Raw genomic sequence first — 12,719 nt, forward strand, 5'->3', positions numbered from 1 at the left:
CAGCATATGACTGTACGCCCTTGCATTCGTTTTTTCATGTATGTCAACCGTTGTATGAATTCTGTATACACAAAGGAGCAAAAAACAAATGGTATTGGACAGTAGGCTTGGTCTTGTGGTATCCATAATCGTTCTTTTTAAGAGGTTGATTTTTTGAATGCGCGCCTTGTTGCCACATGAACTTACTTGTTGGCTAAACTATGATAATTGTCTATAGTTCCTGGATTCAGTCAACAAAACACGATCGATCGCTACAATTGTCCAACTAAACTTTGAGGGTCTGGATTTTTTGCTGTTTACTTCAAAAGAAAACATCGCTGAGCTATGTGTGTGGGGAAGCGAGTAAAAAGCTGCCCGGACAAAAGATCTTGCTTTCTCCTCTCCCCACCCTTTTCTTTCGCGCTCGACTTGTGCGGCGCTGGTATACGAGGGGCCATATACTAAACTACTGGGGCCATCACTCATCAAAATTGTTAAGGCACTCCACATGTCACTGTCACACACTCTGACACTCACTTCCATTCGTCAGCTAGAACAGACCATTACGGGGGAATAAATGAATAATAATAATAACAACAACAACAATGAGAGCCTGGTCCCTTCCTGTTACCTGTTAGCAACAGGACAACTGAAATGTCCAAGGCGCATAGATCGGCCCCATCTCGAACATTTGTCTTCCCCTCTTCATAAAACGCGTGACAAAAACGAATGCATTCAAATCTAAGCTGCAATAAAAAATGTAATTTTGTAAGCATGCTGACTGAGAAGCTTTATTATATGATACGATGCAAAGGCAGGGATTCTTCGCAGTAATTAGCAAACGCAGAACACTGTAAAAAAAAAAAAAAAAAAAAAAAAACGCACATGCCACTTTCACGTCAAGGTCATGTTTCCATATCGCGTATTGTGCATTACTGGATTACTGGTACATCGTGAAAATGAAAGAAGGAGGCAATTGGTGCTCACATCCTTTTTTAAATTCACAGGCCACTCTGTGCTCGCGATATACATGCATTCCAAACAAGGGTCTTGTCCTGTGCGTCCTGCATCTTCATAAGATCATTATTGCTTTACATCGAGCGCCTTTGGTAACTTCACGAGAAATCCACGAGAGCGATTGCTCCATCATGTGTGTGAATTGGAGAAATTGGGTAGTCCATTGACAGACGAGGAATGTGGAAGTGTGTACGAACTGACATCTATAGTTCAATTTTTTAAATGATGACTGCGTCCGGCGCGTCATGTGAATCTTGTTCAGGGATGTGCGCATGTTTTCTCGGCTCCCTATGACTTTGCGAAAGAAACCGTGTATGATATCTGGTCTGAGCCAGACGTGGCTATCTGCAGTTCGTGTGATCGACCGTACACGAAGCGCGTCAATTGGATCTGAATACGCGACGCGGTAGTAGTACTCTGCATGCAATGGCATATCGTTGTGCCTCTCTTATCTTCGCGCTCCTCTGCTTGTTTCGCTTGAGGCTGTGGACTGGTGCCAACACCTTTTGGGTGGGTCAGCCATGGCTTGTGCTTGCCAATCGAGTATCAGCACAACTCTCTGATTACAGGTGCAGGGCTAATCATCTTTTTCCGAGAAGTATGGATTTGTCATTTCTCAAGGTTCTCTAACTGCATGCCTGTGGTCGATCCCAGGCAAGCCACCTCCGCAACTCCCCATCCCCTGCTGCTGCTGCTGGGAGCTGAAGATCAGCAGCCAATAACGTCACGAATTGGAATGGGGTTGGGCGACCCAAACTCAAACACTATGCAAGAAGTCCTATGTCATACAATTTTTGGAACCATATAAAGGACTTGACGGCGGCTGCACTGCTTCTTATCGTTCTTCACATTCTTCATTCAACAACACTTCAATTCAACTCAACCACACTAATTACCATGTCTGCCCTCGATCAGATCAAGAACTACACTACCGTCGTCTCTGACACCGGCGACTTTGAGTGTAAGCAGCCCCTCAATGATATCTCAACACTTTGCATACATTCTATTTTTCTTTCTTTCCCAGGCTTCCTTGCGAAGATTGAGAAGCTAATCCATTATCTCTTTGGCGGCGCCCTTTCCCTCTCTCTCTCTGTCTCTTTCTCTCCTCTCTAGCCATTGCCCAGTTCAAGCCCACCGATGCCACCACCAACCCCTCGTTGATCTTGGCTGCCTCCCAGAAGGCCAACTATAGCCATTTGATCGACGATGCTATCGCCTATGGAAAGAAGGATGGCGGGTAAGTGTCTTTACAGAATGGACGTATTAGCGCATGTGTGTTATCAAGTGAGTGTGGTACTGCAGCATCTTTACTTCGATCGGCAAAATTACCTCAAAGAGTGGTTTGCTGTTCTTCTGCGCCTTCTATACTTTTTCGCGCGTTCTTTTGAAGTAAGCACTTATCATGGCGTAGTGAGGTAATGCGCTCGGGAGTACAGAAACGCTTTTGCGCTCAATGCACTGGCGTAGTACGCTATTGATCAGCAAACCCCCCCTCCCCTCCCCTCAGAAAGTGATGGGGCTTGGACTTGTACAGGGTCTGAGTAGTACTGGTTTGTTTTCCCCACAGAAAAGAGATCGTTGGGAGTTGGGTTTCCGCTGATACCCGTTGCTATCAGGCAAAGACAGACGCTCATTCACTGTGTTTTGTGCGCCTATGACGGGGTTTCTTTTCTTCGTGTCGTCGCTGAACGTGGGTGTTATTTTTGGGACGCTTATCAATTTTGGGCTATCTCTGACCCATCATTTCCGATTGATCTATGTGCGCTCTCAATTCGAAATACCGTTCGCTGACATTCCTACCGTTTTAATGTCTTTATCAATCTCAGCTCCATCGAATCCCAGGTCGGATCAACCTTGGACAAGCTGCTTGTCAACTTTGGTGTGGAGATCCTCAAGATCGTTCCCGGCCGTGTCTCAACCGAAGTTGATGCCCGCCTCTCCTTCGACAAGGAGGCCACCATCGCCAAGGCCAAGAAGATCATTGGTCTTTACAAGGACGCCGGTATTTCCAAGGATCGCGTTCTCATCAAGATTGCCTCCACTTGGGAGGGTATCCAGGCTGCCAAGGAACTCGAATCCAAGGAGGGCATCCACTGCAACTTGACTCTTCTCTTCTCCTTTGCCCAGGTATGATCTCTTTTCTCCTCTTGCTCTTGCGATCTATCGGTCAATGTCTACGTCGCACTGTTCTATATGCTGAGCTGACACCATCTAATACGCGCTCAATATAGGCTGTTGCTTGTGCTGAGGCCAAGGTCACCTTGATCTCGCCCTTCGTTGGCCGTATCCTTGACTGGTACAAGGCCTCGACCAAGAAGGAGTACTCCAGTGCTGAGGATCCCGGTGTTGTTTCGGTCTCCAAGATCTACAACTACTACAAGCAGCATGGCTATGACACCATTGTCATGGGTGCCTCTTTCCGCTCTGTTGGCGAGATTGAGGAGTTGGCTGGATGTGACTTCTTGACCATCTCGCCCGCTCTTCTGGAGGAGCTCCACAAGTCAGACAAGAAAATTGAGCGCAAGTTGAGCCCTGAGCAGGCGAAATCGAGCTCCCAGCAATACCCCAAGGTCAGCTATAACGAGCCTAGCTTCCGCTGGGAGTTGAACGAGGATGCCATGGCGACCGAGAAGTTGTCTGAGGGTATCCGCAAGTTCGCTGCCGATGCCGTCAAGTTGGAGAAGATCCTTGAGGAGAAACTGTCGCACTAAAAGAGTTGCTTACTGAGGAGGGAAGAACAAGAACCTGAAGAAAACCAATGAAAACCGCAACAGATCTGCTATGTCTCATCAACCTAAATGCATGGATGCATTGTAAATAAAAGCATATTACAGCATATTACAGCGTATTGTCATTGTCTACCTGGGGCCATCCCCCAAGAAGAGGTATCCCCAGTGGTCCTCAAATGGTTCTGTTCGCAGTGCGGCGGGGAGGACGGGAGAGAGTCAAACTTAGGGGATCCAAGTCAAGTCGTCTCTTGAACGCATCTGTGGAGCTCCTTTGCGGCGCCACCAGCACCCATCTGTTGTTATCTTCACCCTCCCGCTCCCACATTTCTCTCTCTCTCCTTCTTTCTCCCTCACCACAATCACTCCAAGCAAAATGCCCAGATTATCCCAATACCAGCAGGACCTCTGCGATGCCAAGATGCTCGTCGCCTTCACCGGCCTGGACTCTGACGAAGAGGCCTTCGAAGAGGCCCTCGAATTCTACGCCCTCCTCAAGTCCTACGGCAGTCCCTCCACTGTGCGCCTCTCCCAAAAGTTTCGCCCAAGCAGTTCCTATTTCACAACTACCTTCACGACCCTCCCCGAGAACGACTTCCGTGCCCTCTTCCGCACCTCCAGACAAGGGTTTGCCAAGATCCTCAAGCAAATCCAGGACCGACCTGTGTTCAAGAACAAGCCGAATTACCCACAAACGGACCCGGCCCACCAACTCGCCGTCGCACTCGCCTGCTTCGGTGCATGTGGGAAGGAGGCGATGCTTGCAACGATGGGGGCGAAGTTTGGGATCGCACAAGGGACGATGGAGCTCTATACGAACCGTCTAATCACGGCGCTATTGGAAGTCGAGGGAAATTGGTTGCGGTGGCCCGAGGAGGAGTCTAGGGAGGAGCATGGGCAAGCAATGAGGAAAGAGGGGTTTCCGGGGTGTGTTGGGTTCATGGATGTTACCAAGATTCGTCTTACGCAGAAGCCGGCCGGTTCGTTTGACTGGTTTGATGAATACTGCGACAAAAGTGGAAGGTAACCACGGTGCGAAAGAACCTTTAGAGAACAACTACGAGCGAGGACCATGCCTTGCATCCGTCCAGCAGGACTGGAGCTGATATCCTTTCCTTTTCGTTTGTACATACAGAGCCTCTATCTGCATACAGATCGTCAGCGACATCAACAAGCGCATCATCTACTATTATATCGGCACCCCCGGTTCAATCACCAAAAAAACCGTCTTCGCGCGCTCCACTCTCTGCAAGGAACCCGACCATCACTTCGCTCCCGGTGAGTATGTCCTCGCCAACTCTACCTATCCAGCCCTACTGACCTGTGTCCCAGCCTACAGTCGATCGAACGGACTCGGACGAGGCTTTTAACAAAATTCTGGCACGATCCCGTAGGCGCGTTGATGTCTGCATCGGCAGCCTAAAGTCTCGCTGGCGGTCCTTACAAGAGACGCGACAGCGAATTCGATACAACGACGATATGAAGGTCTTTTTTGAATGGGTTAGGGCATGTTGTATACTCCACAATATGCTGTTGCGCCCAGGAGATCCTTGGGTCGATATTTTCCTCGATCAAGAGGGTCCAGATCCAGAGCTAGAACCGCAGCCACAGCCAGAGCTAGTGGGGGGCAAGGTGCAACCGCAACAGCCTAGTACAGACGATGAACTGCAGTTCCGGGAGAGCCTGAAGAAGACCACGCTCGAGACGAATCATGCACGCGGGAAACTTCCAGCACTCGCGGCCGCAGAGAGGGTCATCAGACAACCAAAGCTCAAGGCTGTGAACAGGATCCAACTCTTGAAGGCCCAGAAGCAGAGTACGCGCAAGACAAAGTCTGCAGGAGGCAACGTTCCAGCGGTCGCAGAAACAGAGACAGAGGCACAGATAGAAGCAGAGAATACTGATGGCCTGGCAGAGATCCAGGCAAGGGATCCGGAGCAGTTTCGCGAGGCATTGAAGGAAGTCGTCCTCAAGACCAATCGTGCACGCGGCGCTTTACCCGTAGCTCAATAACTGGCGGGCATAAAGAGGGCTTGAGAGGTCTTTTTTTTTTTTTTTTTTTTTTTTTTTGCGTGGTTTAATATACGAGGATACTGGCCTTGAGAAATCGACCAGCCAAATCAGCCAAATATCTTTTGTATACCGGGTAATTCATATTACAAAGAGGTACATACCGCGAGCTTCTTCTTCAGGCAATAGTAATAGCAAGTAATAGCAACAATGCGCACACGCAAAAAAAATATTGATAAAACAAGAACAAACGATGCAGATGTATTTGTTGTAGCGATTTTTATTTCATAAATTACAAGACCATTGAACGGGATGGTTAAACATATTGAACAAGAAAGAGAGAAAACTCAGGTGAACGCTATATAGCCCTATAGCGATGTGGGGATAGGAATGAGATGCCTCATCCGCTCGACCTTGACCTTCAGGTACTTGTCCAATTCTTTGCCCTTCACGATCTTGTTCTCGACCGCACCCTCCTTGACCTCGAACTCGCCCTCGGTACCTTGTTGAATGGCCTCCCAGGACTTGGGCATCATCGGCACCCTCTCGACCACGCGGATCGAGCTATTCTTCTCGACCTGTTCGATCTTGTCCGGGTTGTTGGTCAGCAGTCGGATCTGGTCCAACCCAAGGTCCTGCAGAATCGCCTGTGCAACTTCATAAGTGCGTTCGTCCGCGCCATGGTTCAACAGCAAATTCGCCATCACAGTGTCATATCCAAGGTCTTGTAAGTTGTAGGCCCTAAAAAAAAAAAAAAAAAGGAGGGACAACGGCCGCGGGTGGAGTGGTTAGCATTCAGAAAGAAAAAAAAAAAAAAAAAAAAAAAAACAGTTGGTGGCGTATGTCTCTTTGTGCTGTCTCCTCTCCGGCTGAATATTTCCGTGCTCCACAAACTAGAAGCGATCACCCGCATTGACTGCCTACTATCCCGACCAACCAGCTGCAAGAATTAAATAAATATTCACATGGGTGCCTTCCTTATCCCGCACGTACACACACGACAACCACAACCGCTATGACAAACATGGGTTGGAGAAACTGCTAGCAAAAAAAAAAAGAAAAACAACAACAAGAATAACTCAGCATTACTTACTTGAGTTTCTCGCCGAGACCAATGCCACGTCCCTCTTGGCGCAGATAGACGACCACTCCACATCCTTGGGCCTTCATCAATCGGATCGCTTCGTCCAATTGCTCGCCACAGTCGCACCGTGCCGAGTGACCAATCTCGCCCGTGAAGCATTCCGAGTGAATACGGACCAACGGCGCCGCCCCTGCCGACGCAACTGAAGAAGCCATCGTTGATGTCGTCGACATGGACGCTTCAACCTCAGTCGTCGTTGACTCCATAACCGTGTCCTGATCCTTGTCGAACTCTACGACGGTCTCGGTTGTCACTGTCACTGTTGCTGTCGCTGTCGCTGTTGTTGTCGCCGTTGCCGTCGCAGTCCTGAAAGGCCCGCTCGGCGGTTGCTGATCTGCATCAACCATATTCTGCAGACGACCCGTATAAGCACCTCGTCTAAGTCGGTCCATCTCCGTCTCGTTCGGCTGAACTCTATCCAGAGTCCGGCTTCGGATCGCATCCCCAAACACAAACGCCAGATGCTCCTTCTTGTCCTGCTTGTTCTCGTAGATATGCAAAAAATACTCGGATCCATCGGGGGTCGGGATCCTTGCTCGAGCGGCGCACCAGGCCAAGGGGTCAGCCTTGTCCTCGACCTCGTCCTTGTCTTCCTTGGACGAAGCAGCAGTACTGGTGTTAGTGCTGCTGCGCAGGATGGACGCTGGAGTGGTCGAGGGGACGTTGGACGGGTACTGTTTCTGGCTGAGGACGGTCAGGGGCGGGGTTGCAGGAGGGGTGTTTAGCAGGGTGAGGGGATCGATCTGCGCAGACATACGCCGAGGAACGGGCGTTTGCAAATCGACCGGGGAGGGTGAGGTCGTGGAAGCCGAAGAGGGATGGGTATCTGGAGAGGTGTCTTTGTTTTTACTGCTGGCGGTGGTGGTGTGAGTGTGCGAGGGAGCCGTGTAGGGCTGTTGACGGATAGGATGGTGTGAGGAAGGGTGGTTGTGGTGGCCATGGCTATGGCCGTAGTGTGCGTGCGAGTGAGTGTGCTGGTGACTCTTAAAGAAGAAGGGATTCATGTGGTCGATGGCGTTCCTGGGGATGTAGCCCTGGTGGTGCACAGCGATGGGAGCAGCCTCGTTCATGGAGATGTCGCAGGCCATTGTCACTCGATTGATGAGAGCGGGAGTGGAGACGAAGAGAGGATGAAAAGGAGGAGGAAGAGAGGAGGGGGGATGAGAAAGTACACACTCACACAAACTCAGTCAGTCAAAGAAGAGGATGATGGGACAGAGAGAAAGAGAAAGAAAAAAGAATGAAGGAACACCGCCCGGGTTATGAACATACGCTCAACCCGGCGGAATCCATTATTCGATCGGCTCACCCATTCCATCTATCCACATAATCCACATAATCCACATACATAGACTGACACTCCCCCCCTCCACGCCACACACCACACCGTCCCCTCCCATTTACTTCCTGCAAGTAATAAGAGAATAAGAGTGCTTGCTGTACACAACACAACCCCCGGATGGAGGGGGGAAGTGTGTGTGTGCGTGCGGCTTTATCTCTGGGATCTGTGGGGAGACTATCTATGCTTGTCCTTGTGGGATAGTAAATCCGGTCGTGCAATTGAGGAGTGTAGATCGGGTGTCGTGCAATTGGGGAGTGCCGTGCAATTGAGGAATGTAATGTGTCGTGGGGGTGCCTGATCGCATTTGCTGTACGTGTGTTTTCACACATACACACACATACACACACACCAAAAGCAGCGTCTGCAGTCCAGTCCCGATCTCTTCTTTGAATTCAATTCCTCCCCTCTCTCTCTCTCCCCTCCTTCCATCTTCCTTCCATCAACCCACGCACCCAACCAACATCCAACATGACCCGCTTCGCTGCCATCTCCCGCCCTCTCGCTGCTGCTGCCCGTGTCCAGGTCGCTCGCTCGGCCCTTGCCACCCGCTCTGCTGTCCAGAGTAAGCCCATACTTAATCTCTTCGGCAATCGAGTCCTCCCTCCCTCGGTCCTCCTTCCCCCTCTCCCTCGTCTACGCAATCGATCAACTCTACGATGCATAGGACATCTCTGACCATCTCAACCACAACATGGACGACTACAATATTGTATCATCAATACGACACAGCGCCGTCTGTTCTTGTCCGCAAAGGACACACCTGGATGACCGACGACACATGCGTTTCGGAAAAGTCGCGGCTAGGATTTATTTTATTCGCTCCCTAATTTTTTCGCGCTTGTTCAGGAGAGGGATCCCTTTTGTCGATTCGTGCGAGGAGAAACGCGCTTTACGCTGCCGGAAATGACTCTTCATCCAACCAACCAACCAACCAACCAACCAACCAACCAACCAACCAACCCAAAAAAAAAAAAGGCTGCTCATGGAATCATCGCCAACAGAATGCAGCTGTTCATTGCTTGAAGGCACACTTATCAGAAGTGAGATGAAACCTTGTCCGGAAGAAGCAGGAGCTCCGAAACCTGCTTTTGGATGGCCCCAATGTTACGCCACTCTTTCATGCTTATTTAACTGCAAAAAAAAACACATGTGCATCCTACACAGGATAATGGCCTCGGAAGGAGAACGAGAGGGCGGGAAAACGAGAGAATCACGACAATTATAACGCGTTTCCTTCTCTCTCTTGTGTGTGTGCGTGTATTTTACTAACCCCCCGTTACAATGTTCATCCATATCTTTGGTCTCTTTAGTCCGCCACTACTCTGAGCACCACGAGGAATCCTTTGAGGACTTCACCGCCCGTTTCGTCAAGTTCTTCGATAACGTCGACGATCTCTTTGAGCTCCAGCGTGGATTGAACAACGCCTTCGGATACGATCTCGTCCCCTCGCCCTCCGTGATCGAGGCTGCCCTCAAGGCCGCCCGTCGCGTCAACGACTACCCTACCGCCGTCCGTATCTTTGAGGGATTGAAGGTCAAGGCTGGCTCCGAGGCCCTTTACAAGCAGTACTTGGATGAGTTGGCCCCCCTCAAGACTCAATTGGGTGTCGAGACCAAGGAGGAGCTCGGCTTTTAAGATACTTTTAGAGCATCATAACTAAAAGGAAGCGAGTTTGAAAAAGGACAAAAAAACAAAAAGAAAAAAGAGAAAGGAAGACGAATGGACCACAGGAAAGAGGAAATCTGAATCTTTATATTATTATTGCGTTTCTCTTTTCTGCTTTTAACGCTGCTGCGTGAATGAACAACAAACAATTCCTCAGCACATCGATACAAGGACCCATTCTTATTTTTTTTTACTTTACTTTTCTTTTTCTTTTTTTTCCTTTTTGTGCTTTTGATTGTCATTGGAATAACAAAAAAAGATAGAAACAACCGAATAAAAAAAATACATTACTGCTTTACATCCTTCATCTTTATCATTAAAGTCGCGTTGTAGTTCATGTCTTCTCTCAGGATCTGTCGATCGTTTTTGCACAGCCAAAAAAAAAAAAAAAAAAAAAAAAAAAAAAAAAAAAGAGTAGAAAGACAAAAAGGCGGCTGTGCTTCCTTAACAAGCACACAAAGCGACAATTAACAACATTCCATCGGACCAAAAGTGTTAAAGAATGCATAGAGGTTTTAATGATATGAGTATTGTGCATATGTGTGTTCCCTCCTCGCCACTGCCCATCCATAGTCTACAGAAGAAAAGAAAAACATGAATTATAAAAAAAAAGAAAGAAAAAAGCGGAGGGTGCAAGAAGGAAGGAAGGAAGTCCGGAAGCCAAAAAGAACAAAAAAACAACAACAGTCGATATAACGGCGCTATTCGTCGTTTTAGTGCTTCTCCTTCTTGTCCTTCTTGTCCTTCTTTTCCTTCTTGTCCTTCTTCTCCTTCTTCTCCTTCTTGTCCTTCTTCTCCTCATCGTCCTTCTTCTCCTTCTTCTCCTTCTTATCCTTCTTCTCCTTCTTGTCCTCCTTCTTAACCTTCTTGCTCTTCTCGCTCTCGTCCTCCGACTCGACCTTGCGCTTCTTGCTTGATTCTGATGCCGACTTCATCGTCACATCCGCAGCAGTGTTGTACGATGACGAGGCCACAAACTCGTGCTTCTTCTGGTTGTTCTTGGCGTTCGCTGCGTTCTTGCGATCAGCACCGTTGCTCTTGCCAGAGTGACCCTCCAACATCCTGAGGCGGGCCTCGATCTTGCCACGGTTCTCAATACCGAGATCGGGTGTGTCTGTTTCACCGAGGGCATCGACCCTGATTGAGAGAGCAGCCTTGGTCGCAACCATACGCGCAATCTTTCCCTTCATCTTGGGGCCTGCCTGACCGATCAATGAGGCGTGGTAGATCAGACCGTACTTGGGTGTGTCGTGCTTGGTCTTCAAGGCCCGGAACAGAGCCTTCTCCGCACCGAGGATCTGGATCGTCGAGGCTGGGTGCTTGGCCAGGGTCATCAACGAACCCGCATGGGCAATCAAGCGGGCACCGACCAAGTCACCGACAAGGGCCGTCAAGTTGGGCGCGATAGCGTTCATGCGGTTCTTGAGGTATTCGTACAGCTGGGTGCGGTATTCGGTAATGGAGATGATCTGATCGCAAAGCGCGTGAATGTTATCCAAATCCTCCTCCGAAATCTCCGTTCCCATCGAGATCTCAGAAGCCTCCTTGACCTCCTGTTCGAGCTCCTCTGGAAGAATATCCGACAAGTCGGTCGACGAGCAGTTGGCGCGGAAGCCCATCTTCTTCACGACCTTGGCATAGGCCAGGTTGTCGACAATCAACCTGGTCATCTCGGGGAAGTGCCAGCCGTACCATTCCTTGACACGCATCGCATACGTGTTCAACTCCTTGTCGAGGTCGTCCAGCAGACCAATGGCCTGAACGATCATCGTGTCAACTTTGTCGGGAGAGAACTTGAGTTTATAACGGGACAGAGAGTGAGACAGACCCAGGACCATGGCCGACAGATCCGAGGATGACAATCCGGAGAGGAGCGACTCCAACTGCGTACGGATACCACGGTAGAGATCGAGAGTGGTCGAGTCAGAGACGACCTTCATGTTCAACTTCTTGGCAATAGCACCACCTATTGTGAAAAAAAAGTCGGTTGGTCAGGTCAGCATCAGGCTTAAAAGGTCCATTCTTTTCAATCAATAGGCAACAACAGCCACAACGTCCTTGAAACTTACCAAGCTTGGCGTCACCGACAATAAGCGACTCCTTCTTCATCTCCTTCTCGCTAATCTCCTTCGACAAAAACTCCTTCAAGTTCTTGGAGAGCTTTCCCTCGACCAAGGCAGTGACAGCGGACAAGGCATCGGTGGTGTTCTCGAACTTGGTGAAAGCCCTCAACTTCACACTATCAAACCACAGAAGGTAAATAAAAAAAAATATTACGCATTGTTAGACATGCCCAGGTCGCATAACGAAGTAATTGGCTACTAATATGCCTCAAATGAAGGGGGATGGGTGTTGACGAAAAGGTGGTAGGAACCCATCAAAGCCAGGCAATTAGGACACATCAGTCCGGGATAGCCAAACAGACTGGGGAAACAGACCAAGAAGAAGTGTGACAAACTGACAGGCAAAAGAAAAAAAAAAACAAAAGCGTGCGCACATAAAAAAAAAAAAAGCGAATGATTCAATCAAGACCAAACAGTTGACTCTGGTGCAATGATTGAGTGTTGCTGTTCTGGTCTCTGCTGCCGGAAGAGGTCGATGGGAGGGTATTGCTTGTTGTTGGGGTATGTTCTCTGAAGCAAAATGTCGAGGGATCTTACGTCTTGTTGGCCTGCTCGGGGGTCTCAAAGCTTTTCCAGATAGAATCGGGCTTCTCAAGCTTGCCGTCATCCAGGAGGGTGAACAAAGCATATCCCGCGGGAGTTTCGTAAAGGACCAGCATTTTCTGTATGTGATTAGAGGGATGTCGGTCGAGGAGAAAAGGATGCTGGAGAG

The 12,719-nt window shown here is 49.2% G+C and overlaps 5 protein-coding genes across 5 annotated transcripts; 3 read left to right on the plus strand and 2 right to left on the minus strand.

Annotated features, from left to right (window-relative positions):
• Window positions 1-1,893: 1,893 nt before the first annotated feature.
• On the plus strand, window positions 1,894-3,707 carry BC939DRAFT_404118 (transaldolase; the record flags this gene model as incomplete). Its single annotated transcript, XM_051552785.1, has 4 exons — window positions 1,894-1,957; window positions 2,110-2,233; window positions 2,823-3,123; window positions 3,228-3,707. The coding sequence occupies 4 exons, from the start codon at window positions 1,894-1,896 to the stop codon at window positions 3,705-3,707; spliced, it is 969 nt and encodes a 322-aa protein (XP_051406289.1).
• A 391-nt stretch (window positions 3,708-4,098) lies between these two features.
• Window positions 4,099-5,735, plus strand: BC939DRAFT_508503 (uncharacterized protein; the record flags this gene model as incomplete). Its single annotated transcript, XM_051561009.1, has 3 exons — window positions 4,099-4,745; window positions 4,858-5,004; window positions 5,117-5,735. 3 exons carry the CDS (start codon window positions 4,099-4,101, stop codon window positions 5,733-5,735), a joined length of 1,413 nt encoding a protein of 470 aa, XP_051406290.1.
• Window positions 5,736-5,996: 261 nt separating this feature from the next.
• BC939DRAFT_469883 (GTP cyclohydrolase II-domain-containing protein) lies at window positions 5,997-8,092 on the minus strand. The gene is made up of 2 exons (XM_051558050.1): window positions 6,826-8,092; window positions 5,997-6,473 (listed from the first exon to the last, which is right to left on the minus strand). The coding sequence occupies exons 1-2, from the start codon at window positions 7,962-7,964 to the stop codon at window positions 6,101-6,103; spliced, it is 1,512 nt and encodes a 503-aa protein (XP_051406291.1). The 5' UTR covers window positions 7,965-8,092; the 3' UTR covers window positions 5,997-6,100.
• Window positions 8,093-8,588: 496 nt separating this feature from the next.
• On the plus strand, window positions 8,589-10,182 carry BC939DRAFT_469885 (cytochrome c oxidase subunit VA-domain-containing protein). The gene is made up of 2 exons (XM_051558051.1): window positions 8,589-8,780; window positions 9,529-10,182. Exons 1-2 carry the CDS (start codon window positions 8,687-8,689, stop codon window positions 9,852-9,854), a joined length of 420 nt encoding a protein of 139 aa, XP_051406292.1. The 5' UTR covers window positions 8,589-8,686; the 3' UTR covers window positions 9,855-10,182.
• Window positions 10,183-10,597: 415 nt separating this feature from the next.
• Window positions 10,598-12,666, minus strand: BC939DRAFT_508506 (uncharacterized protein; the record flags this gene model as incomplete). The annotated part of the gene is made up of 3 exons (XM_051561010.1): window positions 10,598-11,850; window positions 11,954-12,123; window positions 12,545-12,666. The coding sequence occupies 3 exons, from the start codon at window positions 12,664-12,666 to the stop codon at window positions 10,598-10,600; spliced, it is 1,545 nt and encodes a 514-aa protein (XP_051406293.1).
• Window positions 12,667-12,719: the final 53 nt, after the last annotated feature.

Source organism: Gamsiella multidivaricata (genome assembly GCF_025024155.1).
Source record: "Gamsiella multidivaricata strain RSA 2152 chromosome Unknown BC939scaffold_135, whole genome shotgun sequence".
NCBI lineage: Eukaryota > Fungi > Mortierellomycota > Mortierellomycetes > Mortierellales > Mortierellaceae > Gamsiella > Gamsiella multidivaricata.

Coding starts and splice junctions, on each gene's coding strand:
- BC939DRAFT_469883 (XM_051558050.1), bottom strand. CDS start 7,964: ATGGCCTGCGACATCTCCATGAACGAGGCTGCTCCCATCGCTGTGCAC. Junction 6,474..6,825: donor GGTCTCGGCGAGAAACTCAA/GTAAGTAATGCT, acceptor TTTTTTTTTTAG/GGCCTACAACTTACAAGACC.
- BC939DRAFT_469885 (XM_051558051.1), top strand. CDS start 8,687: ATGACCCGCTTCGCTGCCATCTCCCGCCCTCTCGCTGCTGCTGCCCGT. Junction 8,781..9,528: donor CACCCGCTCTGCTGTCCAGA/GTAAGCCCATAC, acceptor TGGTCTCTTTAG/TCCGCCACTACTCTGAGCAC.